The sequence below is a fragment of the Heloderma suspectum genome, chromosome 3, assembly GCF_057233095.1.
Source record: "Heloderma suspectum isolate Gila_16-S chromosome 3, 16-S_ref, whole genome shotgun sequence".
Taxonomy (NCBI): domain Eukaryota; kingdom Metazoa; phylum Chordata; class Lepidosauria; order Squamata; family Helodermatidae; genus Heloderma; species Heloderma suspectum.
Window position 1 is genome coordinate 243,347,498 of NC_139460.1, and position 27,591 is coordinate 243,375,088.

General features: G+C 43.2%; 1 protein-coding gene across 1 annotated transcript in view; it reads right to left on the reverse strand.

Moving 5' to 3' along the window:
• Nucleotides 1-19,940, reverse strand: part of INPP5F (inositol polyphosphate-5-phosphatase F) — a 58,324-nt gene extending 38,384 nt beyond the window's left edge. The window contains exon 1 of the mRNA XM_084846052.1: nt 19,499-19,940. Coding sequence (XP_084702178.1) covers nt 19,499-19,595 — 97 coding nt within the window. The 5' untranslated portion in view covers nt 19,596-19,940. The remainder of the gene's footprint in view (nt 1-19,498) is intronic.
• Between the last annotated feature and the right edge of the window lie 7,651 nt (nt 19,941-27,591).

Below are 27,591 nucleotides of genomic sequence, written 5' to 3' on the forward strand. Positions count from 1 at the left end.
ATTTGTTATTTTTTCTCCTCCCCTCAACTTTAAACAAGCTAATAATCAGAGTAATATAATGATCAGTTCTGACACTTTGGGGAATTTGCTAATAGTTACTAGAAACATATGAGAAATGTTTCCAAAGCTCATCCTGTTTAAATACACTTACTTTTAGGAACTGGAATCCAGAACAAAAACCCTATTAAGCTAGAAGCAATAAGCATAAGAAAACAATCGTAATCCATTCCTTGAACAGCTTTCTAATAAAAAGGGGAGAGCCACAGTTCAACTGAACACAAAAAAGGCTGAGTCAGGTCTGCTTTTATGACCAGTCTGTAGTGAGAGGGAGGCTAAAAATTAGCACAATGGGTTTTAGAATTTTGCATTTTGATTACAAAATCTCTAAAAGAGCTAAAGTGGAGGGGGAGAGAGAGAGAGAGACTGAAAAGGGATCTTGATCCTCAGTTCTGCATGGCCAATTTGAGACAGCTCACCTATTTTTAATTAGGCGAGTAAACAAAGTGGTGCTATTTTTATCATATATCATTTAATAGGATGCCACTCCCCTCACTGTTTAAAGTGGACAGACATCAACTCCCACTCCAGTAGTCAATATTCCCTCCACACATCCCTCTTGCCTTTGGGTTGACAGAGGACCACAATGGTGCTCTTCAGGGAGTGGGATTTGACAGTGAGGCCTCCAGTTGTTTATCCCTGTAGTAGATTCTTTCAACACATATTTTTCTAAGTGATTACAAAACAAAACACTGCTTCCAGTTGCCCAGTGTAACAATGTGAAAGAACTGCTGGATTCAGCCTGAGTGGGTTGTGCTTCCTGGGAGGAAGCAGGAAGTTGTTAAGAGCAACACCCACTGCTTCTGGCCTGAGGAGGGAGAGGCCACAGCCAGAGAGCTCAGTGAATAGACGTTTTTTGAATAAAATGTGTAAGTTTGTTTGGAAGGCAGAGTCTGTGTGAGTCTGGGGGGTGCAGTCCACCAACTCTGAAACACCCAGTAGGGCTCATACTCCCACTGGAACACATCCAGGCTCTTCTTTTTTTGATACCATAATATTTTTTTTAAAGGCTGTATCTCTCAGACATACAGAAAGAATTTATCTTTAATGTAAGACTCACGATTTTGCTCCTGGCCCAACTACAGGTCAATAGGTATGGAGAGTGCCTCTGCTTTCTGTTTTATTGGTCCCATGCCAACTGTCCAAGTGCTCTAGTCCATACAAGTGAGAACTAGACAAAAGTGCCACTGTGATAGACTCCTGCAAGAATGATGAACCCGTCTTTTTTCTCCCTATTCCCACCAGCTATCCTGTTTGCTGTGGTCAACAAGGAACATAAGAATGGGTGATCTTCTGGGACTTTTAATTCCTACTGGCAGTGCAGAAACTTTCTCCAATACCTGCTTCAACACTCCTTGCATAAAATTATATTACTCTGATTACAAAATACCTTCCAACTATACAACTCGAAAATAGCTCTCTGCAGTAACTTTATTGCAGAGATGACTCAAGTTCATAATGAGTACAGATGACACACCCCTAAAGTATGAATACTATAGTGTTCACCAGTTTTGTTTATGGCTATAAGAAATATTTATTGGGTTCAAAGTGCAGCAAGATTTTACTCCATATATGAAGATGTCATGTGGCAATATAATGCTTGTAGAAAAGTGGTAAGGACATTACAGAGGATGAATTCAAATATCTGGCTGTGACACAGTATTGTATGGAGAATTTTGCAGTAACTAAACAGAAGTCACACAAAACTGGGTTATATGAAGGAATCCAACACAAGAAGTTATCCTGCTTTCAGCAAGTTACAGAAAATATGCTAGCTTAAAGAGTTATAGCTCAAAAGAATTGAATCATACTGCTGTATGGGGACTGAAAACTGTGCAAGATTGGTGGAGAAAACTGCATCTGATTCCACACACAGGAACCTAAAGAGCATACACTAACAGGACAGCTTAACCACTTCCTAAATTCTGCCGGGCTTATGCTGGCCAGGGCAGAAGGGGGCAGGAGAGCTTCCCCCTCCCTTTTTATTCATGGTGGTGGTTCCCTTTTTCCTTTTATTTTCCCTCCCATTGGTTTCCATAGCCACTACCAGCTCCAGGGCTGGCATAATTTTTCCCATGTTCTGGGAGCATGATTGGATCCAAAACCTCCCCTGATCTGCCCTAACATGCCAATAGAACATATTCTTTTTACCCTTACCTCTGATAGAGCAATATCAGCAGGGCAGCCACTTGAAGTGGAAAAAGTGTAAAACCTTGCAACTGTCAAGGGAAGGGCTCTGCAGGCAGACCCCCCCACACTCTGCCTAGCAAACCCATCCAGGTACCATAGAAATACATCCTTAGTGTGTTAAATGTTATATTCAAATAAACTGAAAGCTTTATTTAGAAATTATTTTTACTGGAATACTTGTAAATACTTCCAAGACTTGACAACTCAAAAGTACACAATTCCTTACATTAGATAGATACAAGGCATTGCAAACTTTAATATACTGGGCAGCATCCAATGGTAGTCCTATGTAAACTAGACCCATTCACTTCAGTGGGTCTACTCTGTGTAGGAGTACCATTGGATACTACCCACTCATTTTAGCATACCTGAAGAGCTGTGCACATAAATATATTTGCCTCCTATAGACAGTCACCCATGAAAAGGCAACTATAACTTTGACTTTTAGATCTCACTAGTATTTTATCCATTTCAGTTTCCAAACTTGATTTGTATTGTGTACATTCGCCTATTTAAAATTACATTAAATTAAAATGTATTCTTATATTTCTAAACTAATGGAAAATCTTCAGGTGAAAAATCTATTAGTGGGAAATAAACTTATTTATCCACCCAATATCACCAGTGTTTAGAATAACTTGATTACAACCACCACTGCCACCTATTTATTTTTCACTGCTTTAAAAAAAACTTGAAGGGATAAGTAATATGCAAGTAGTTTTCTCACAGAGAGCATAAGTTTCTGTAGCAATGTTGCAGCTGGTAAGGACAAATAATGTAGACCAGTCTTCCCCAACATGGTGCCTTCTACATATTTTGGACTGCAACTCTCAGCATTCCTAACCATAGGCCATGGTATCTAGGCTTGATGGGGAGTTGTAGTTCAAAATATCCGGAGGGCACCACGTTGGGGAAGGCTGCTGAAGACAGTACTGCCAAACACTGAAGAGTACAACATGACCTTGTTGCCATATTTACTTCCCCCACACCCCTTCTCTTATACTTAATTTAGTGGATCAGTCGCACTGATGAAACTGCTGCAAATCCCTGGGTGGAAATTAGTTGTGCTTTGTGTAAATAATTTCAAGAAAAGCAAAGTGCCCAGAAATAGCTATTCTTAATGGATTGCTCTACTAAGGCCTTTGGAATATACAATAGTGCTATTTCATTCTGAACTAAATACAATGTAAAAACATTACTTAGAACATTTTATGCCAGCTCAGTTCAGGTTGATTGTGTATAATCCTAGGGCATCACAATATCATTTTATTCCAAGAAAACCCTATTTCCAGATACAATTAAATATTACTCCTTTGAGGAAGAATGAGAAGCTCAGACATAGCGAGGAACCTGTTATCTTCTGTCTACAGACATTAGCAGTTTAAACACTATTTGAAATGTTTCTGGTGCCAGTTGCTCTGCTACCCCGATTCCTATTGTATTTAGACCAACTGAATAGGTCTGTTGATATTCCTATGTTTGCTCAGAAACAAAGAAATGAAACGAACGAGTGCTGGGCACTTTGCCACATATTAGAATGCTCTGAACAACAACAAGGCCATAAGTCACATCAGCACAAACATTCCTACATTGAACGGGGGCGATGGTCTTATAGGCTACTTCCAACCCTACTATTCTATGTTTCTATAGTTATATAAATTTATAGCTGCATTCAGATTAATGTTTAGCCATAGCTCATTTTAAACATAGTTTGCTGAACCACCCAGGATATGGCTTGCAGACAAGAAACCATGGTTTGTTTTGCCTAATGTTGGTTTGTTTTCTCCTCCCCACTTCCTGACGGAGCGCCTCTCCCGACACGAACCTACTCATATGCTACACTCAACATCTACGGTCCTCCTCTGAGTGCCTACTGAGGCTTAGAAGACAGCAACCAGAGAGAGGGCCTTCTCAGTGGTGGCCCCCCAATTATGGAATGATCTCCCTGACGAGGCCCACCTGGCACCAACATTGCTACCTTTTTGGCACCAAGTCAAGACTTTTCTCTTTTCCCAACCATTTGGCAGCATGTGATTAGTTTTTAATTGATCCTGGATTCATTTAATGGTTTGGCTGATTGCCCAAAGAGTTGTTTTCAGATATATGTTGTCTCTGTGTATACTGTCTGTTGTATGTTTATGTTTTTTTTTATTTGCATATTGTATTTTTAATGTTTTTAATCTTTGTAAATCTCCCAGAGAGCTTTGGCGGGATAAAAATGTAATAAATAATAATAAATAATTCCTCTGTAAATACTCAGCTGCTGTTCCAAACGCCTTTATGGCAGTTGAAGACTGGCACGGTCTCACTAGTTCTTTTACCACTGGCCAGTACAGAAATGGGGCAGGAAACACAAACACTCTCCTTCTCAGAGATCTTCAGCTGTTCTCAGCATGCAGGGAGCCAAACACAGTCCTACAGCTTTCTCATTCCTAGACATGCAAACCAGACACTTTCTGTCATTATTTCTTAGCTCTTTCCTCCCAACCCTCCTGAACAAAACAGTCTCTTGCTCAAGAGACTCATAGGATTTTCTGCAATCCTATGAGCTTTTTCTGAAATTTGCTAGGAGCTCAAAAAGGTGACTGATCATTAGCAAAGGGATATGTGAACATTTTCCACTGTACCAACACCAACTCCAAGGGAAATCCCACCTACTTACTTCTGCTTTGAGTGATAACTGCCGCCCAGCCTCCAGCCAAGCATATAGTTTTGCCATTTATTTCTGTCAGATTGTCCAGCAAATCCAGACAGCTCTTATCCCATTGCTGCCTCAGGAGAGAACCTCCAAAACACAAATTAGCACCCAACTACCCAGCTGTAAGCCATGTAAAATGAGTTATTTCCACAAACATGTGTGTTACCACCACAAACACAGTCTCTATAGCACACCTGAACACAACTGAAGTCAGCATCGAACTTCCCAAGGAGCAATCCCTGGCTCCCACCATCTAAGACCTTTCCCTTGGCTTCTGTGCCCACTCATCCAATAAAGCCACAAGTTTTGGGTAAGAAAGGAACTTTAACGATTAGCGAGGAGAGCATGTGAAAGCAATAACTTTTATTAGACTATAACTGGGGTGTTGAAAGTTACAGGTTTATAGGAATAGTCTCCAGGGCCTGGACCACAGGTAACATAGGGATAATTTTTCCAAATGAATCGGCTTAAAGTACTTTTAATGGTCCATGCCACTTGATCTAAGATTCAGTGAGTGAGGCAGCTGATCCAGCTGCTCACCTGGCATCAACAATCACGCTCTCTCATCACCTGGCCTGGGAAGGTTACAATTTTTGTCCAGGAGAATCATAGAATAGCAGGGCTGGAAGGGGCCAATAAGACCATCAAGTCAATCCCCCCTCATGTCATAGATGTTGTGGAGGATGCAATATGCCACTATCACATCAGTGAGGAGGTCTTCCTCAATGTCCAAAGCATTAGGAACCTCCACTTCAACTTTAGCCATTCAAAGGATCTCTCCACAGACAGCCTGGACATGCCTTGGTAGTGGCTGCAGTTCTTATCTGTGGCCATTCTTGGACCATCTTATGGAAAGGAGGCTATGGCCAGGCAGAGAAAGGAGGAAGGGCAAAATCTGGGAAAACAAGCGTCACCTAACGCATGAGCAGTTTCATTATCTAACTGCTCTTGCCTTTGTTTTCTAACCTGCTCCATTGCCAGGATTAAGCCAGGATAGCAGGTAATGACAAACTATGGCTAACAAAATCCAATATTCAGAATCCAACTCAAAGCATGGTTTCAGATTATGGTTTCTTGGCTCAATTAAACCATAGTTCAGGACAAGGTCAAACATAAACAAAGCACACTTAAGCTGAACAAAGCTGTTTAGCTTTATGTCCTAACTCGGTTTATGTTTATTTCTTAAAGAAAAACAAGCAGAGCTTTTGATATTGAAAAACGTTCTAGAGAAGGAATAGACAACGTGGTGCCCTCCAGATTTTTGGACTACAATTACCATCAGTCCCAGCCACAATGGTCAGTGATTATGGGAGTTCTGATGGCACCAGAGCATACCTTAAATACCCTAAAGGGCAGGAGACTTGCCCTTGCTTCTTCCAGAAAGGTGCTGGATGATGCAAACCCACTTTATAGGACAAGTTTGTATAGCTAAACCTGTACCACCCACCACCCCCAATATATATGATGTCATGTGCTGATAAAGGACAACACCACTCGCAACAGACCACATTCTGCAGTCCAGACTCCACCCCATCACTGCATGAGTATCAACAGTTCATCATGTGAAAAGCTAGCATTGACAAAGTTTTAGGACCACATGGTAGGCATTAATGACATCCCTACATTTATGTACACACACCAGGAAGTTTGCCATTTCTCTTCCAAGGGCCAACTTACTCTACTGTTAGATGTTAATATCTCCAGTATTCAAAGTGGATGGATGAGAAGTCGTTTTCTCATTAAAACAGATCTACTGCAGAAGTACACGCACCTAATCCAGGTCTTGCAAGCCTTAAACAAATATTCTAGTCACCCTTTAGCAAGAATTTAATCTTAAGAGAGAGAGAATTGGTCAACCTTACATCTCAATACTTGGCAGTTTTTAAGATCATAAAATTGGGCTTTCTCCCCCATATTCAGAAATCCTTTTAATAATTCCTTCATAAGAACTTTTGCAAGTTGTTCTTTTTACATGTAGCTTTGAAGATGACTAAGTGCGACACAAATAGATTTGTCCTTGCCTCAAAACAGATTCAGTCATCACAGAAGCTCCATGACAGCAAAAGCTGTACACCTGTCAAGACTACTAAAAAAAGATTATCCCATTAAAACAAAATAATGTAAGACACCTATAATGTAAGAAAGCATTTGGAGCCTTACTTATTAAACAACACATCTAAGTAGGGTTTCTCTCAAACTTAATTATAACTATGGCTTTGCACGTTATGCAGCACAGTCATTATAGTTTCTTTATAGCTTTTGCCAAATACAATTCAGACTAAACCAATATACCATAATTTAAGCCAAGATAAAAAGAGGTGCATCACTGCCTTTCAAAATTCTGCCTTTTAAAGGCTTCCAAATTCTAGCAGATTTCAGATGGCCCTCCTTACCGGAACAGGTGTGTTGTTCAGTCGTTCAGTCGTGTCCGACTCTTCGTGACCCCATGGACCATAGCACGCCAGGCCTTCCTGTCGTGCGCTCTCTCCCAGAGTGTGCTCAAGGCCATATTCATTGCACCGGTGATACTATCTAGCCATCTCATCCTCTGCCGTCCCCTTCTCCTTTTGCCTTCAATCTTTCCCAGCATCAGGGTCTTTTCCAGGGAGTTTTCTCTTCGCATTAGGTGGCCAAAATATTTGAGCTTCGTCCTTCCAATGAGCAGTCAGGGTTGATTTCCTTTAGGACTGACTGATTTGACCTCCTTGCAGTCCAGGGGACTCGTAACAGTCTTCTCCAGCACCACAGTTTGAAAGCATCGATTCTTCTGCGCTCAGCCTTCCTTATAGTCCAGCTCTCACAGCCATACGTTGCTACTGGGAAAACCATAGCTTTGATTATACGAACCTTTGGCGGCAAGGTGATGTCTCTGCTTCTTACTATGCTATCTACGTTTGCCATAGCTTTCCTCCCAAGGAGCAAGCGTCTTTTAATTTCATGGCTACCGTCACCGGCTGCGGTGATCTTGGAGCCCAAGAAAATAAAATCTGTCACTGCTTCCATTTCTTCCCCTTCTATATGCCACGAAGTGATGGGGCCAAATGCCATGATTTTAGTTTTTTTAATGTTGAGTTTCAAACCAGCCTTTGCACTCTCCACTTTCACCCTCAACAAGAGGCTCTTGAGATCCTCTTCGCTTTCTGCCATTAGGGTGGTATCGTCTGCATATCTGAGGATGTTGATAATTCTCCTGGCAATCTTAATTCCGACCTCTGATTCATCCAACCCAGCATTTCTCATGGTGTACTCTGCATATAAGTTAAATAAGCAGGGTGACAATATGCAGCCTTGTCGTACTCCTTTCCCAATTTTGAACCAATCAGTTGTTCCATGTCCAGTTCTTACTGTTGCTTCTTGACCCTCGTACAGGTTTCTCAGGAGACAGGTAAGGTGGTCTGGTACTCCCATCACTTTAAGAATTTGCCACAGTTTGTTGTGATCCACACAATCAAAGGCTTTAGCGTAGTCAATGAAGCAGAAATAGACGTTTTTCTGGAATTCTCTTGCTTTCTCCATGATCCAGCAAATGTTGGCGGTTTGATCTCTAGTTCCTCTGCCTCTTCGGAACCCAGCTTGTACTTCCGGTAGTTCTCGGTTCGCATACTGCTGAAGCCTAGCTTGTAGGATTTTGAGCATCACCTTGCTGGCATGTGAAATGAGAGCAATTGTACGGTAGTCTGAACACTCTTGGGCATTGCCCTTCTTTGGAATTGGAATGTAAACTGACCTTTTCCAGTCTTGTGGCCACTGTTGAGTGTTCCAGATTTGTTGGCATATTGAGTGCAGCACTTTAACAGCATCATCTTTTAGGATTTTAAATAGCTCGGCTGGAATACTGTCATCTCCGCTACCTTTGTTGTTAGTAATGCTTCCTAAGGCCCACTTGACTTCACTCTCGAGGATGTCTGGCTCAAGTTCAGTGACCGCACTATCACGGCTATCAGGGACATTCAGATCTTTCCTGTATAGTTCTTCTGTGTATTCTTTCTACCTCTTCTTAATCTCATCTGCTTCTGCTAGGTCCCTGCCTTCTTTGTCCTTTATCATGCCCGTCTTTGCACAAAACGTTCCCTTGAGATCTCCGATTTTCTTGAAGAGATCTCTAGTCTTTCCCATTCTATTGTTTTCTTCGATTTCTTTGCATTGTTCATTTAAGAAGGCCTTCTGGTCTCTCCTTGCTATTCTCTGGAAATCTGCATTCAGTTGGGTATATCTTCCCCTTTCTCCCTTGCTTTTCGCTTCCCTTCTTTCCTCAGCTACTTGTAAAGCCTCATCAGACAGCCACTTTGCTTTCTTACATTTCTTTTTCTTTGGGATGGATTGAGTTGCTGCCTCCTGAACAATGTTACAGACCTCCGTCCATAGTTCCTCAGGCACTCTGTCTATCAGGTCTAATCCCTTAAATCTAATCCTCACCTCCACTGTATATTCATAAGGGATATGATTTAGGTCATACCTGAATGGTTTAGTGGTTTTCCCTACATTCTTCAATTTAAGCCGAAATTTTGCAACAAGAAGCTCATGATCTGAGCCACAGTCAGCTCCAGGTCTTGGTTTTACTGACTGTATAGAGCTTCTCCATCTTTGGCTGAAAAGGACATAATCAATCTGATTTCAATATTGACCATCTGGTGATGTCCATGTGTAGAGACGCCTCTTGTGCTGTTGGAAAAGAGTGTTTGCTATGATCAGCGTGTTCTCTTGGCAAAACTCTATTAGCCTTTGTCCTGCTTCATTTTGTACACCAAGGCCATGCTTGCCTGTTATCCCGGTGATTTCTTGACTTCCTACTTTAGCATTCCAATCCCCTATGATGAAGAGGACATCTTTTTTTGGTGTTAGTTCTAGAAGGTGTTGTAGGTCTTCATAGAACAGATCAACCGCAGCTTCTTCGGCATCAGTGGTTGGGCATAGACTTGAATTACCGGAACAGGCATACTAAGCCAAATCTATTACCTTATTCACTCAGTACCAAATCTATTGTTCAGCACAATCTAGAGATGTGAAGGCCTGGGGGTGTGGAGCAGAAAAATTCAGGAAAACAATGTTGTCTCTCCACTCCTAGAACTTTTTCTCAAATTTTTCAATGGAAAAATTGAAATTTGAGGGAACACAGAAAAAAATCCTATGAAATATTTTCTGTTTTGTAATTAGTGAAATGCTTTTTAAGACAAGATTTTACTCACTGAAAATGTATAGTATGAAGATGTCAGTATAAGACAATCTATAGCATTAGTGAATGATAACTACTGTCTAGAGTTGTATGGTTCAGCATTTTAAAATTTAACTTGGTATCCAAATATTCTACTGTTTCTTAATATTGTAACTATATGAGACTGTTTCTGTCTAAACCAGCCTCCCCCAACCTGGTGCTCTCCAGACGTTTTGGACTACAACTCCCAGCATTCCTGACCATTAGCTATGTTGGCTGAGGCTGATGGAAGCTGAAGCCCAAAATATCTGGAGAGCACCAAGTTGGGGAAGGCCAGTCTAAACAACACTTGCTCTTTTTTACTACAAAATGTGTATTTTGTATTTGTATTTTCAACTTTCATTTTTTCATGCTTCTCAGATGGCAATAATTAAGATGCATGTGCATCTTAGGGTAGGGTGAAGCAGTTTTCAGCTCACTCCTTCTAGTATTGGTTATATTTGCAATTTTGCTTGTACAAAATTAAGGCATGCATACTACTGAGGCTGCAATCCTGGGCATACTTACTTCAGAGTAAGCTCCACTAAACCAAATGGGTCTTACTTCTGATTACACATTCATAGAATTCTTTTATATAAGCTACCTTGGGAAGATTTTTATCCTAAAATGCAGGCTAGAAAAAATAAAAAAGTATCTGTAAAGTTAATAAATATGCTAAATAGTATGACTTTACATGCTTAAGTTATAAATGATGCATGTTTGGTTGTCAAAGAAATAAAACTAATTTAGGTTTCACAAGAGAACATTGTATATATTTCGATTTCCTCCAAAATTTCCTTCAAAAAAAAAGAAATTGTTTTCCACAGAATGTTTTACATCTCTAAGTTGTAGCCAATAGTGTCATTCCACTAGCCCAAAGCTTCTATCACTTGCAGAAACATCATTTTCATCCTTATCAAGTGTCAAGTCCAATACTTTGATTCCACTTACATATGCCATTACAATTTCATTGTGCTCAGTGTTGCTTGCTCTAGTTGTTCCACTAGCGCTTGCACAACTTCTAGTGGAACACACAACCACTAAATGGAACATGCTGCCCTTAGAGATGTGAAAGTCTGAAAAAAAAACTATGGGGTAAAACACTTTAAAGACTTTTTTCCTTGTTTTTTCCAGGGACTTTTGGAAATGGGTTTTCCCTAGTTTTTCTGAGTTTTCCCTAGTGTTTTCCCACCAAGACTTCATATTTCTAGCTGCCTCTTGCATTACTTCAGCTAGCATTGTATTGGATACAACCCCTAGTGTTTATTCTCATCACAGCCACTGGAAAGAAAGTGCACCAGGCATGCTATTTGAAGGGAACGGGATAGTGGCTGTGGAAGGCTATAACACAATCAGTGTAATAGAAAAATACTCATATACCAGATCTAAATGATGTAAGGGACTCATACATGAAGTCAAATGACTCAGTAACACTGTCTCCTACAATACCAACACTCGGCTCAAAGAAATAACCTCATAATCCAAGAGAGGTTTTGCATTAACTTGAATGGTTGAAATCAGGAATTGCACTCTTTATCCAATGAGTAATGTGAAAACTGTGGCAAAAGGTATCCTGCTGCCTAACATGTTTCCATCCACAAGAATATTAAGACTTGTATATTAAACTGTAACGTAAATTAAAGCACCTCTGGTCCCCTAAGGCAAGTCTATTTAACCACATTTCATTTCAGAGGAGATAAAAGGGAAAGATATAAACATGTTGATAAACAATTCTAGAAGTCATTGCCTTGCACCTTCTAATTATGACACTATTGCAAAACTATACACTTACCTGGGAATAAGTCCCATTAAATTCAATGGAGCTTTTCAGTAGACATGCACAGAACCGTACTGTAAGAGCCAATCTACACATTTAGCAAAATCACAGAACAGAGTACCACTTCAGAAGGAAGGAAGGAAATTTCAGCCTAGTCCTCTTAGCAGCAGCTAGTAGCAATTTTCAATAGGCAAGGAGAAGGCATAACCATGTGAAACTACAAACCAATGAGAAAGTAGTGAGTAGTATAGGTTCTACATTTTTGCTTATTATGCTCACAGTGGCAAGTATGCCACCACCCTCTGTTGACTGTGATGAACCCCAGCATTCTTCTCAACTTGGGAGCTGCAGGGGAGGGATCATCCTCAAAGTATCACAGCAATCACCACCCAAGATAGAGAGGAAGGCTAGCAGTTGTTTGGCTGCTGCATTTCTGGGGTGCTTGGAACACACCAATGGCACAGAGCTAAATTGACAAGCCCCTGCCACCCATTTCAGTTATGAAGCTGGAAAGGGTGTGGCAGGAGCTTCTTTAGCTGCTGTGTTGCTGGAGCACCCAGAGAACTGAGCAGCACAGGGCCAAACAAGCCCCTGCCACCCTTTCCATTTTTACAATAGGCTTGGCCCTGAGGATAACAGGTTTCAGCTCAAAACCCAGCCAAAATATGTGGATCCCTGAAATAGTACCACTATTCTCCAAGTATCTACAAAGGTCAATGCAGTGTTTGGGAAAGCTCTTCATATAAGGCAAAACCTGTAGCTCGGTAGTAGAGCACATGCTTTGCATAAAGAAGGTCCCAGGTTAAATTCCTGGCATCTCCAGGTAGGGCTGGAAAAGACTCATCTGAATCTTTGGAGAGCTGCTACCACTCAGTGTAGACCAGCTTTACCCAATCTGGTTCTCTCCATATGTGTTGTTCTACAACGCTCATCATCCCCAGCCAGAATGGCAAATGGCCATGGTTTAGCATGACATACTGAAACAAGAACAAGCCGCAACTAGCTTTAGGCTTGCATGTTCCATTCCCCTGTCCTCCTCCCATGCGGCCAGAAGAAAGTCTTTGGCAGCTTTTACTTTCAGTTTTAGTTAACCCGGTTTGTCTTGCAATCTAGTATGGCAAATTGTGGTTAGTTTCAAACAAGCCAACTTCAAACTGGGTTTCTGAAGCTGGCTTGTTAAAAATAACCATAGGTCCTAGTTCGGACATCATGGCAAACTATGCCTAACTCAAAGTGGAAGCTAAAGTTTCCAAGATCCTCCTCCTGGCCACTCCTCCTGGCCACAGTGAGCCTTGAGCAAGCACATTCCTCACTGCAGTTCTTGCACACTGCACTAAACTATACTTTAGCACAAGAGTGCAGAACCTCATTCCCAGGGACCAAATCTGGCCCTCTGGGCCATGCCCCTTTCCCCCAACCACCAGTCGTTTAGTTGTTTCTTGACTTTTGTGCAGTTTTTCCCCATTCTAAAAGGTTGAAACGCCTCTCCTTAGTTACTGGCAATAAGAACTTTAAGCTACAATATGCTAGTATTTTTGGCCCTGTCCCTTTTTCCTTCAGCCTACTCACCACTGGAATACAACCTCTGACAGCTTCTCTGAAATGAAATGTGGTCCTTGGATTGAGAGGTTCTGCACCCCTAGTTTAGCATGATGTACAAACACAACCAATACTGAGCTAGATGAAACAATGATCTGACTCAGTATAAGGCAGCTTTCTGATTATGAGTTTTTGCCATTCTTGGCTTTGCATGCCAAATACGACTTGCCTTCTACGGCTGAATGGCAATACTTGCAATTGCAACATTTGTTAGAATTTAGGTTTGGCCTGCCGCTTTTACAGCTTCAGAGTCTCCTTTGTTATCGGAAGCACTTATTGAGGCTGATCAGTCACATTGACCCATGATCCATGTTTATACTTATTATTGGTGAATAAATATGATTGTTGTTGTTCAGTCGTTCAGTCGTGTCCGACTCTTCGTGACCCCATGGACCATAGCACGCCAGGCCTTCCTGTCCTGCGCTCTCTCCCGGAGCGTGCTCAAGTTCATATTCATTGCATCCGTGATGCTATCTAGCCATCTCATCCTCTGCCGTCCCCTTCTCCTTTTGCCTTCAGTCTTTCCCAGCATCAGGGTCTTTTCCAGGGAGTTTTCTCTTCGCATTAGGTGGCCAAAGTATTGGAGCTTCAGCTTCATTATCTGTCCTTCCAATGAGCACTCAGGGTTGATTTCCTTTAGGATGGACTGATTTGACCTCCTTGCAGTCCAGGGGACTCGTAACAGTCTTCTCCAGCACCACAGTTCGAAAGCATCAATTCTTCGGCGCTCAGCCTTCCTTATAGTCCAGCTCTCACAGCCATACATTACTACTGGGAAAACCATAGCTTTGATTAGACGGACCTTTGTTGGCAAGGTGATGTCTCTGCTTCTTACTGTGCTGTCTAGGTTGGCCATAGCTTTCCTCCCAAGGAGCAAGCGTCTTTTAATTTCATGGCTACAGTCACCGGCTGCGGTGATCTTGGAGCCCAAGAAAGTAAAATCTGTCACTGCTTCCATTTCTTCCCCTTCTATATGCCAGGAAGTGATAGGGCCAGATGACATGATCTTAGTTTTTTTAATGTTGAGTTTCAAACCACCTTTTGCACTCTCCTCTTTCACCCTCAACAAGAGGCTCTTGAGATCCTCTTCGCTTTCTGCCATTAGGGTGGTATCGTCTGCATATCTGAGGATGTTGATAATTCTCCTGGCAATCTTAATTCCGACCTCTGATTCATCCAACCCGGCATTTCTCATGATGTACTCTGCATATAAGTTAAATAAGCAGGGTGACAATATGCAGCCTTGTCGTACTCCTTTCCCAATTTTGAACCAATCGGTTGTTCCATCTCTGGTTCTTACTGTTGCTTCTTGACCCTCGTACAGGTTTCTCAGGAGACAGGTAAGGTGGTCTGGTACTCCCATCACTTTAAGAATTTGCCACAGTTTGTTGTGATCCACACAATCAAAGGCTTTAGCATAGTCAATGAAGCAGAAATAGACGTTTTTCTGGAATTCTCTTGCTTTCTCCATGATGCAGCGAATGTTGGCGATTTGATCTCTAGTTCCTCTGCCTCTTCGAAACCCAGCTTGTACTTCCGGTAGTTCTCGGTTCGCATACTGCTGAAGCCTAGCTTGTAGGATTTTGAGCATCACCTTGCTGGCATGTGAAATGAGCGCAATTGTGCGGTAGTTTGAACACTCTTTGGCGTTGCCCTTCTTTGGAATTGGAATGTAAACTGACCTTTTCCAGTCTTGTGGCCACTGTTGAGTGTTCCAGATTTGTTGGCATATTGAATGCAGCACTTTAACAGCATCATCTTTTAGGATTTTAAATAGCTCGGCTGGAATACTGTCATCTCCGCTACCTTTGTTGTTACTAATGCTTCCTAAGGCCCACTTGACTTCACTCTCTAGGATTTCCGGCTCAAGTTCAGTGACCGCATTATCATGGCTATCAGGGACATTCAGATCTTTCCTGTATAGTTCTTCTGTGTATTCTTGCCACCTCTTCTTAATCTCATCTGCTTCTGCTAGGTCCCTGCCTTCTTTGTCCTTTATCGTGCCCGTCTTTGCACAAAACGTTCCCTTGAGATCTCCGATTTTCTTGAAGAGATCTCTAGTCTTTCCCATTCTATTGTTTTCTTCGATTTCTTTGCATTGTTCATTTAAGAAGGCCTTCTGGTCTCTCCTTGCTATTCTCTGGAAATCTGCATTCAGTTGGGTATATCTTCCCCTTTCTCCCTTGCTTTTCGCTTCCCTTCTTTCCTCAGCTACTTGTAAAGCCTCATCAGACAGCCACTTTGCTTTCTTACATTTCTTTTTCTTTGGGATGGATTGAGTTGCTGCCTCCTGAACAATGTTACAGACCTCCGTCCATAGTTCCTCAGGCACTCTGTCTATCAGGTCTAATCCCTTAAATCTAATCCTCACCTCCACTGTATTTCATAAGGGATATGATTTAGGTCATACCTGAATGGTTTAGTGGTTTTCCCTACATTCTTCAATTTAAGCCGAAATTTTGCAACAAGAAGCTCATGATCTGAGCCACAGTCAGCTCCAGGTCTTGGTTTTACTGACTGTATAGAGCTTCTCCATCTTTGGCTGCAAAGGACATAATCAATCTGATTTCAATATTGACCATCTGGTGACGTCCATGTGTAGAGACGCCTCTTGTGCTGTTGGAAAAGAGTGTTTGCTATGATCAGCGTGTTCTCTTGGCAAAACTCTATTAGCCTTTGTCCTGCTTCATTTTGTACACCAAGGCCATGCTTGCCTGTTATCCCGGTGATTTCTTGACTTCCTACTTTAGCATTCCAATCCCCTATGATGAAGAGGACATCTTTTTTTGGTGTTAGTTCTAGAAGGTGTTGTAGGTCTTCATAGAACCGATCAACCTCATGATAAATATGATACATAGGTTCTTAACAATGAAATGAGGAACTGGACTGCCCCATTTTGTCTAATCAATAGATCGCCAATTTAACATCTGTATCTGAAGCATCTATGGATTTCTGGTTGAGCCTTATTCAGCAAAAACTCTTGCTCTGTGTCTATTGGATGCCACAATGTCTCTTTAATAGTTTGTCTAAGTCAGGTTTGTCTAAGCTAGCTAATTGCTAGAGGTGTTACACAGGCAATGCTTATTTTAACCATACATTTTGGCAATGTGCAATAGTTGCCTCTTTTGGGGAGGAGGTTATTATATGGATAAACCTTGTACTGGAACACTTTAATACTTCATCAGTATGCATGTGTCCTCTAAAATTATCCACCTGCTTTCTGTAAGTTAACATACAGTCAATGCAATGGATTCTCTGTGTCCTTTTGACAACCAAAAGACTGATATTTCAACATTGGAAAGATAACCACTCACTTCCTACAATACTTATTTGGATATTTGCTCTGCTTTTGTTATTTATATATAATTCTTAGAAAGTCATATTTTCATACACACACACTTCATATGCATGCACTGAAATTTATATAGCTACAATTTTTCTTTTTTTGTTCTGTTTAAATTCACTATATACGGCAGCTTTCTACATACCTGCACTCCTCCTATACATGGAACATTGCTGCTTTCAAAGTGCTTCCAAAGTACATGCAAGGGTAAGGAGAGTTCCCCACCCAACTCTAAGCTTAGGAGAAAAGAGAGATGCTGCTTTTAAAGTGTCTCTGGAATCAGAGTAGTGTCACGTAACCCCCTCTATGCTCAGGAGAAGGGCAGAGATTCTTCGTAATGCTGTACCCTCCAATGACCCTGATTCTTATATAATTTAACTCCAAAAACAAGCCTTCATAGTGTCTTCAAAACTATATATCACCTACATAGTGGTTTTCAAATGTTTGCCTTCAGAAAACACTTTCTGCATTGAGTTGTATGCTAAAGAAGCCTTGAGCATCTGCCTTAGAATCCTTGTACATTGCAAAGGGCACACACAGTTCACACAGAGCCAAAGCAGACATTTACTCTAAAGTAAAAATGAAAAAAGATATAGCTGCTAGATACAAATTTAAAATAATGCCTGCTTTGGCATACAGAGCACTGTCCAGGCCTATGGAGCCTTTCTGTTGGCCCATATTTGAAACAGCACTCTAAAAATACACCGGATCACTCCTGCTTCCATACATTGTTGGGGATAATTAGTCATGGTGGGCTAGCTTCTCCACCACTATTAGGGTTCCTGCAAGGAACTCCATGGCTACCCAAAACACAGCTTCAAGACACTGATCTACAATAAGCTGGTACAGCAACATTGTCTTGAGCTACATAATGCAATGAGTAAACAAAAACATTCTAACAACAATATGTCGGTATCATTCCAGTAGTTTCATTAGTGCAAAACCTGAACAAAACAAGTAAGCATTAGCAGAACATGTGAAAAGATTACCACTGAAGCAAGATTTTTTTAAATATGGGGATAATACAAAGAACAAGTGTACAGTCATTTCAGTATGCATTCCACCCTCTGCTGTCATCACTCTAGCCAATCAGCACAAATGAGGTGCCAAGTAGAGTCTTCCTGTTACAGACACACAGAACATAGCCTTGACTCCTCCAAAAATGTTCAGAAAAAAATGTGAATTCGCAACAGTGTACCAGAGAAAGGAGTAACCACGAAAACCAAACACCAGAGTGCCTTCTGTAGAATGTATCAACAATCTGGCATTGACACTACTTCACAACATGGGACACCTATATGGACTGAGTTAATATAGGTGTCTATGATTCCACCTATTTGAACTGTCACACATGGGGGGGGGGGGGAGGATTACCAGAAATCTCAAGTTTTTAAGCCCTGAACTTTCCAAGAGTTCTGAAAAAAGAGGGGGAAGTCCTTTCCAGACTTAAAACTGTCATCTGCCTACTAACTTAACTGTGTCAAACACCATCAGCCTGACTCTTCACTGAACCATGTAAACAGCTTGATCTTTCAAAAACAAATAAACACTGTGTGCACCTTGTTGGTAGTACAAAACCCTTGGGGAATGTAGTTGTAAATTCTTTGTCCCTGCTTCTTCCCCAACTCATTGCTCATACTAGAGTGGGGCCACCTGCCTGTTATCATATATATTTCCCAATGACTTTAAGTCACCCATCCCCTTCCATATGGTGCCCAAAACATCCTACACACCCCCACTGAGCTAGTCTGCTCACCCATCCCACAAGCTGATCTAGAACCTACACCCAATGAACTTTGTCCGCAACCTTACTCCTGATGTCAGGATGCTACAGCAGTTGCCTCTGTTAATCCTCAAACGGCCTGGCACAGAAAGCCACAGGATACTCCATAGGAGAGATGCAGTCCACACAATGGGAGGACATGCAGAACCGGTGCAACGCTAACATCTTGGGAGAAGGAGAGCAGAGGATGGGGCACTGCTTCCCTGTGATCAGGAGCTCCACTCGGTCCCCTACCCACTCGCTCTGTGACACATTTTGTATACTGAAAAAGTGCTTCAGGAAAAAAGCACGGCCCTGCCAGGAACATCCCAGGTCTTTTAACCTCGTCAGCTCTCCCTTATCAGCCAGGAAACAAAACGCTGCCCCGTCAGGTGGACACGACAGGAGTTGCCATTCTCTTCCGAGGAACCTGCTGCCCAGCGCGTTTCCGCAACTTCCTCGTCCCCACCCCAGGTGAACCCAGAACACCGCCATGTGAGACACCGTCCCCGCAGAGCCCTCATCTCCGCCCGCTCTCCCCTGCGCCTCCCCCGAGCGGCTCCATCCAACGCTCTCCTCTCACGCCTGCTGCCCACCTGAAAACGCGTCCAGCGTCCACCACCACCCCGGCCGGTCGGCCGCCTGCTTGCCTGCGCGCCCACAGCGGGAGCGCCTCCTTCCCGCCGCCCTTCAGCCCAGCTCCCTCGCACCGGCCGGCCCAGCAGCCCCGCCGCGGACACGTCGAGCCGCCCCCCGTTTTACCGCAGAAGAGTCGCGGTTGCTCCCGCTTCTCCCCCGGCCGGCCGCCCCGCGCCCCCGGCACGGCGGCGTGCCCCTCTCCGGCCAGCCTCTGGTCCCCACCCGCCGCTGGCTTGCCTCACCCGGCCGGAGCTGGAGGCTGCCGTCGGCACGGCTGCACCAGAGCGCCCACTCTCCTTGCTGCAGGATGTAGTGGTCCTTGGCTTGGAAAAGCTCCATTCTGGGCGCGGGGCACGGAAGAAGCAAAGGCACGGAGCGAGGGGGTGAGCGGGCGGGGCGGACCGCGCCCGCGCCTCAGCCAGCCGCCGCGGAAGGAGAAGGGACCTGCCCCCTTCCCGCGCCAGCAGCAACAAGCGCCCGGCCCTTCAGGCGGCGGCTGCTCCGGGAAGAAGGGCGGGGCCGCGCACAAAGCCGGCGCGCGACATCCGCCGGCTCTGCCCGCCTCCTCCGGCGGCCCCCGCTCCTGTTGGCGCCCCTCGGGCCGGACGGGTTCCGGCGCGCGCGACCCGCCGGGCACGTGACGTCAGGCGCGGCTCTTTCTGGCCTTCTTCCTTTTCGCTGAAGGGACAGCGCTGTCCTGTCTGGTGGCCGCTCTCATGTTTGCAGCGGGCGGACCAGCCTTGGGCCCGAAGAAAAAGAAGGAGCGGTACATACATATTCAATCCTAAAGGAAATCAACCCTGAGTGCTCATTGGAAGGACAGATACTGAAGCTGAAGCTCAAATAGTTTGGCCACCTAATGCGAAGAGAAAACTCCCTGGAAAAGACCCTGATGCTGGGAAAGACCGAAGGCAAAAGGAGAAGGGGACGGCAGAGGATGAGATGGCTAGATAGCATCACTGATGCAATGAATATGGACTTGAGCACGCTCCGGGAGAGAGCGCAGGACAGGAAGGCCTGGTGTGCTATGGTCCATGGGGTCACGAAGAGTCGGACACGACTGAACAACAAAATACATACATATAGAAAGAGACGTCGACGACGACGTGGAGGGGGCTGCATGCATACGTGCTGAAGCTCCTGTTCGTCAGAAAGGCTAGCCCGTCACTCAGCCAGAAAGGAAACCTTTTCTCTCCCTCTTTTGCCCTGACTCCATCTGTTCTTTTGTGGCACCATTCTACATGGAGGTACGCTACCCAAAGGTGCAACTTCCAGTGTGGTGTATTGTTCAGAGCTGGCTCTAACATTAGGCAAAGTGAGGCGTTGCTTCAGGTGGCAAATCCTGAGAGGCCGCAGCAAGGTGCTAGAGGAGAGAATTAGGAGAAAATTGTATACCACGTGTCCTTCCCTACACCCCCTAACAGTGGAGGCCGGTGGCTCCGATTTCGGTGGGGATCTGCATCCATTCTGGGTTTCAGTCAGAACCAGCCAGAACTCTTAAGGACCTATCCAAGGTGCTGAACACCATCCCCAAAATAGGTTCAGCACCTTGGATAACTCTGTTAGAGTTCTAGCTGGTTCTGACTGAAACTCGGAGTGAATGCACAGCCCCACTGAAATCAGAGGCACCAGCCTCCACTGCCCCCTAAGCCAGCCTGCTGCCTTCAGGTGTGGTGTCCCATCATCAGTGTTAAGGAAAGATGTTCAGACTTGAAGAAAGGCTTTTGTACATGGGATGGGATGCCATCTTGTTTGTTGCGTCAGGCAGCAAAATGTCTTGGGCTTGCCCTGGTAGTAGTAGAGTGTCAGACCAGGACAGGGGAGACCCAGGTTCAAAGTCCCACTTAGCTTTAAGGCTCATTTGGGCCAGTCACTAACTCTCTGCCTAAGCTACCTCACAGGGCTGTTGTGAGAATAACATGGGGGTGGGGGATGAAAGAATAATATATGATCCCTTGAACTCCTTGGAGGAAAGAGGGGATTTAAATATAATAATATTGACACTGCTGTTTAATACTCACTGCTGGAAATTCCTCCTAGTCCTGGAAGAACTTACCACATTCCTAGAAGGTTCCCTGGTTTGCTCCCAGCAACTGATATTCAGAGCCATCATGCTTCTGAACATGGAGATTTCATTTAGCTATCATGACTAGTAACTGTTGAGGGCCCCCTTCCTCCATTAATATCCTTTTAAAGCAGAGGCTGGGCAGTCATCTATTGTCAGGAGCGCCCTAGCTGCCTCTTGCAGTCCCCACCAATAGCCAACTCAGGACACAGACGACGAGGAATTCTTTCTGAGACTTTATTCCTTTATTACGTTATGATTCTTTCAGAATACTAATTGCTAGTGCCAAAGCAAGGAACAGCACTGGGGAAAGATAGCAGAATAGCCTAAAGTCCAGGTAAGGCAGTTGGTCCCCATTTGAAGGAGAAATACAGGAAGACCCTGAACTTATGGGCTAGGGAGAGACCTCCCTCTTTCCCTTGGGTTCTCGGGACGCGACCGCTGTTTGCGCGCCAGACGAGCACTATGCCTCCTTTCCGCGCCCTCCATCTGTCGTCGCTCCCTGCGTCTGCGCCGAGCATCCAGCAAGCCCCCCTCCAGTGCTCTCTCACTTCCAGGGTCACTATCTATCCCAGGAATGCTGGCAGGAGGAATCTCTGCCAGCTGCTGTGCTTGTGAGAGATGAGTGAGCTCCTCTCCCACCGATTGCTGTTCCTCCTCAGAATCAGAACTGCTCTGAGGCTCTGTTGGCTCAGTTTCCACCCTGACATCTATCAAGGATATTGCAGTTTCATCCTGCACTGCACTTCCTGCATTGAGCAAGAGTTGGGCTAAATCAGCATTCTCCAATGTGGCACCCACCAGTTGTTTTGGACTTCAACTTCCATCAGCAATAGCCAGCATGACCAGTGGTCAGGAATTCTATGAGTTGTAGTCCAACACATCGGGAGAGCACAGGTTGGGAGAAGGCTGGACCAGATGACCTTCAAGTTCTCTTCCAATTCTTTAAGCCAGCTCCTTGGTGCAGAGTAGGGCCTGTCTTTTTTCTTTGCCTTTGTTACCCTGTAAAACACCACTGGCAGTATAAAAATAAATAATAACTATGCCCCACCAAGCTAAGTCATCTTCCAGATGTAGAAGTGAATCACAGATTTATACTATAGTATAGGAGATACTGCTAACTGAAAGGAAGTACCAAGTTATGAGGCAAGAGAATACTGAATATGGAAGATTCAGCAACTAGAGAGTGAACAAGGCAGGAGAAAGTGGAACAGCTAGAAAAAAAAGTCATGGCTAGTTTATTGAAATCATTTGTTAATTTGGAATGCAAAGGATGAAAAATGAAGGACAAATCAGCTTATGGATCCACTGAAAGTTAACAAAAAAGTGCTTAATTAAAAGAAACGTGAGTACAAATGCATCATTGGTTGCCGTTAACACAGTACTTTATAGGCTGAAATTACAACAGAAACCTAAAGTTCAGCATTGCAGCATTACTATTTTCAGCTCAATTAAACAAGGCCCTTTCTTTAGTATTATTTAATCTATACAGCCACTAGTTTCCTTAAGCCAAGTGCAAGGCTCAGAATTCAAAAAAGAAGAGTAAGGTTTAGCACAACTTGTTTTTCATCCTTATCTCATGCACTCCTTAAAAACTTGTATCACAGCAGTAACAATTGCACAGTCAGCAGCAGTCTTCTGCCAGAAATATGCAACTCCCATGGTATCAACATTTAGGCCATAAAAATTACCATAAATCCTGAAATGCACAGGTACTTAATTTGGAAATGTGGAGGAGAGGAAGGTTTAATTGACAGAATTTCATGACTGAAACAAGGCATGGACTAAATAGGCAACCCACCAATCAAATAATCCTCCTGTCTTAACATGTCGTATTTGACAAAGAATGCCCTCTTTACGGCTACTTTCAGTAGGAACAAGAGCTCCTAAAAACAATGTTTCCTTCCTTGTGTTGTGTTGAAAATTTCTTCCACATTTTTTTCAGCCATTCTCATTCAATTTTCTAGAAAAGTAATTGCTTTCAGGGGGAAATTCAAAAGGTGAAGAAAATTCTCATGGGTTGGGTTCAAGGTTATTGTGCTTACCTTACTTATGAGGTGGCAGAGGAGTGTGCACAGGTGTCCTGTCTTTCATTGTACATTCATCTCTCTGATAGCTTCCTGCACTTCAGTTAAAGCCCAGGGGAAAATATCATGAGATAATTCTTCCAAAAGGGCTTTTTCAGATGAGGAAGTGCAGGAAGCCTGGGAGGCTGTAGAGCCATGGAAAAATGCATAATGGAAAATAAAAACACGCACAGCATCCTCGGCCACCTCGCAGTGATTAGGTAAACTCAAGAATACCACCAAAATAAAATAAAAACAAATTATAAAATGCCCTGAGAATGACACAGAAAAATGGAAGCCTCTTTCATGAGGGAAGAAAATGTTTAGGAAATTGGAGGACAGATTTTAGCACAGCACTAGCTCCACCTCTTCCCCGGAGCTGGACATAGCACTGCCTGCTCACACCTGCTACAGGGCTTTCAGAAAGCAGCAGCATTATAATCATCTGCATTACAGAAAAGATGTATCCACAGTCACCCCTCAGAAACGTAACATTTGGAAGACCCTGGGGAATAAGGCGAGCCCAATCATTAGGTAAAGTGAGGGAGTCGCCTCAGATGGCAGATGCAGGGAGGTGGCAGCAAGGTTTTGGAGGAGAGGAATATGTGCAACACAGCCTGCCCTGTGCCCTGTGAGCTAGAATGCTGTCCTTGTGTGTGGTGGTGAACATTATCCCATCATCAGTGGTGAAGAAAGATTCAGCTGCCAGTCCAGTCAGCTTTTGTGCATGGAATGGAAGGAGACACCACGTTGTTTTTTCACTGCAGCAGCAAAATGTCTTGGGCCAGGGAAGGTGCTGAACCCTGAAGAATTACAATTAGAACTGAGCCAAGATTTCTCAAAAGACATTTTTCTCAGAAAAGTTCTGAAATTTTTCTTTTCTTACCTCCCTAAAAATAAAAGCCCTCTTTGTAGAATTTCTCCAGTTTTTCTTCACCTTACCTTGTGTGTGTGTGTGTGTGTGTTGGCCACCTTCCCTCTCCCCTATAGGGCATTGTGGAGGATGTAAAATGGGGACCAGGCTGCCAAACCCGTTGATGCGGTTGTCACTTGCAGTGGCAGCGCAACCCCCACCCCACCCCCGAAACCAGCTTATTTCTTTGGGAAAAAAGAAAGGAGCTGTGCTACAACCCCTGCCAGTTGTGAGCCCCGCCTGTGAGAAACTGTTGAAGTATTTCTCCTCCTCCTGGAGAAATTTAATGAAATTGGCCTCCGCCCAGTTTCTTTGCCCGGAAATACGGTGAATTATGAGGAATCATTTGCACACAGCTCTATTTCTTGTTACGTGAGGTTAGAGTTTACAGATTTCCTCATTACAAAATGACTAGGTAATTTAAATCCTCTAAAGTTTCATGTTCACTACTGTAAACATGGGTAGTATCTCGTGGTTGCTTTTCCTCAGTGGAAAGCACTTCCATTCACTTAAGTTGGGGCAACCCTACTACAGGCCTCCATGACATATCCCATTGTGTTTCAGAGGGTCTCCCATCCCTCAGAAGCAGCTTTTCAGGATGGATGGGGGCCTTAAATTGGTTGGGAAAATGAACAAAAACAGATGCCAGGACTTGCATGAGTGGAAGCACTTTCTGCTTGGGCAAATCCACCACTGGATACAACCCATAACTTTCTCAATGCTGTTCAGAGTGTTTAGATTTCAGCATTAAAAAAAATCCCAAACTAGAACATCAGTATACGCTCTGAATGTAGTATTTGCTTACATTTCCTAGTTTATTCCAGTTGTAAGGTTTGCCTTTTTGAAGCAAGCCCCCACCCTCAAATTCCAGACAATAATTTGTTTGGAATTAAGATGCCAAGAGCTATTGCAATCTTACCTACTATCTTTGTACTTCACAAGATAATAAATAATGATACCGTATTGAACCATTTTTCCTTCATTAAAAATTGGTGCCTTGACATGATAGACAAAATAATCTAAGCTAGCTGTATTTACAATCATATCAAGAAACCAGTGTTTATTCCTGCTACTTGTAAAGAAAACTAACATTTGCAAAAATGCTTATTGACAAATGGATTCTATTTCTCATCCATTTCCCATCCCAAAAGTACGTAATTTAAAATCCATACTTTGCAATATGTGAGTTGTATTGACATGCATGGTTATAGGTTATATTAGAGGTTCTAAACTGCAGTTGCTCAATCTTCTCCTGAGGTTGTTCTTTTTTTTTCTCCATTATCTCGCATCTCCCTTTAAATCCTCATATTAAACATTTGTACCAGTGTGTCTGCTGGCAATGCCACATAATGTCCTTGCAATGCTAGCATGATGGTGATGCAGGTACTTTGGCTGGTGGACTGGATCCATCCCAACCACTTGTTTTATTTCTGCAGAAAATGTCAAGATTGGGCTGCTTGTTTCTTTCTCCTCGTTTTCTTCTCGTTTTCACCTTTTCTTTATCATTTTTGCCAAGCTCTCTTTCTCTTCTCTCCCATGTTCATTTTATTTTCATTCTAACTCATAGCCCGTCTTATCTGGAGACAGAAAATAATTTCTTTAATCTATTTTGTGCTCTTCCTTGCTGAGGAAGGAGGATATTTTGCTACTTCAGCTAAGACAGAAGATAGATCTGATGATTAAACATTTATTCTGATGCCCAAAAAAGAAAGTGGTGATTATTCTCAGAGGATTTTTGTGGAGCTGCATTTCACAGGTGAAGTTATTACCAGAATCTAAATTCTACCAGCAAAATATTCGGCATGATGCTGTGCATGTTTATGCATATAATGTGATTGTGAACACATCCAAGAACATGACTCATCATGACCAGTGATCTAATTTGGTGCTGTTTCCCATAAGCAAACCAAATATATATGTATTTGGTTTCTTGCACTGTGTCGTCCTTGGATTCACAACTAGACAAGATTTCATGGTCCTGTCAGCAATAGAAGGAATTTTGTATTTTATTTTATTATTGACAGCTGCTGGACAACAGGAAATGTGGGGGCTGATGTAACACAAGTAGTGCTGAAGGAAACCTATTTGTCATTCACGTCCTCCTCCCTCTAACAACCTTTCTGTTTTCTAATTGCCTTTGGTTTAAAATTGTGCAGGAAGTATTTTGTTCAACCTTAGCTACAGCAACGAATGAAGTATGAAGACTCAGCTGATTTGTTTGGAGATATACTTTAGTTGTTGCTGCTGTAGTTGTTGTTATGGCACCAGATAATGACAAGGAGTTGGGCTGGATATGAGATTGTAAAGGAACCCAATGCATGAATCGAAGGAACTGTGTCACATAATCTGAACTACAAGAGAAGTGATCAGATATTAATGGTGAACCAGAAGTCATACGTTTTGTCTCTGGGTATCATCTTTAAGGAATGGTATCTTCCAGTTGTTTACTGCAATCAGGTCTCAGTCTGCATTGACTTAGGCCCAACTAACATGCAACAAAAGCCACAGGCCCTATATTTTACATACACAATCAATGAAGGCCAAAACTGCTATTTTAAACAATGGTATAGATGAGCAATGTCATTTTGCAATGCTTCCTTGTTCTCCTCATTTAAAATCCTAAATTGCCATCTTCACTGAAAGGTGTCCCCAACCAGTCGTGTCCGACTCTAGGGTGCGGTGCTCATCCCCGTTTCTAAGCCGAAGAGCCAGCGCCATCCGAAGACGCTTCCGTGGTCATGTGGCCAGCATGACTGAACACCGAGGTGCACGGAACGCTGTTTCTTTCCCGCCGAGGCGGTACCTATTTATCTACTTGCAATTTCTTGCTTTCGAACTGGTAGGTTGGCAGAAGCTGGGACTGAAGACGGGAGCTCACTCCGTCATGCAGCACTCGGGTCTCGAACTGCTGACCTGCCAACCTTCCAGTCTGCAGTTCAGCGTCTTAACCACTAAGCCACCGCGGCCCCTGCCATCTTCACTACAAGCACATTTTCTTACTAAGTTTTCATTCAGTAAAACCAAAAGATGACATGACCCTTGACCATATTCATGCTTACTCAGAAGTAAATCCCACTGCATTCAAGAAGACTTACTTCCAAGTATTTGTCTATGTGGTTGCAACCTTAGTGATTCCACTGACAGCTAGTTACCCCACAATTTGTGATAAGTGCTTCCTCGATGAATCATGGCAATGTGCACATACTCCAATTTATTATTTGTAGCCTTTCCTATATGGCAGGGTTGGGCAACTTATGGCCCTCTACATGTTTTGGCCTACAACTCCCATCA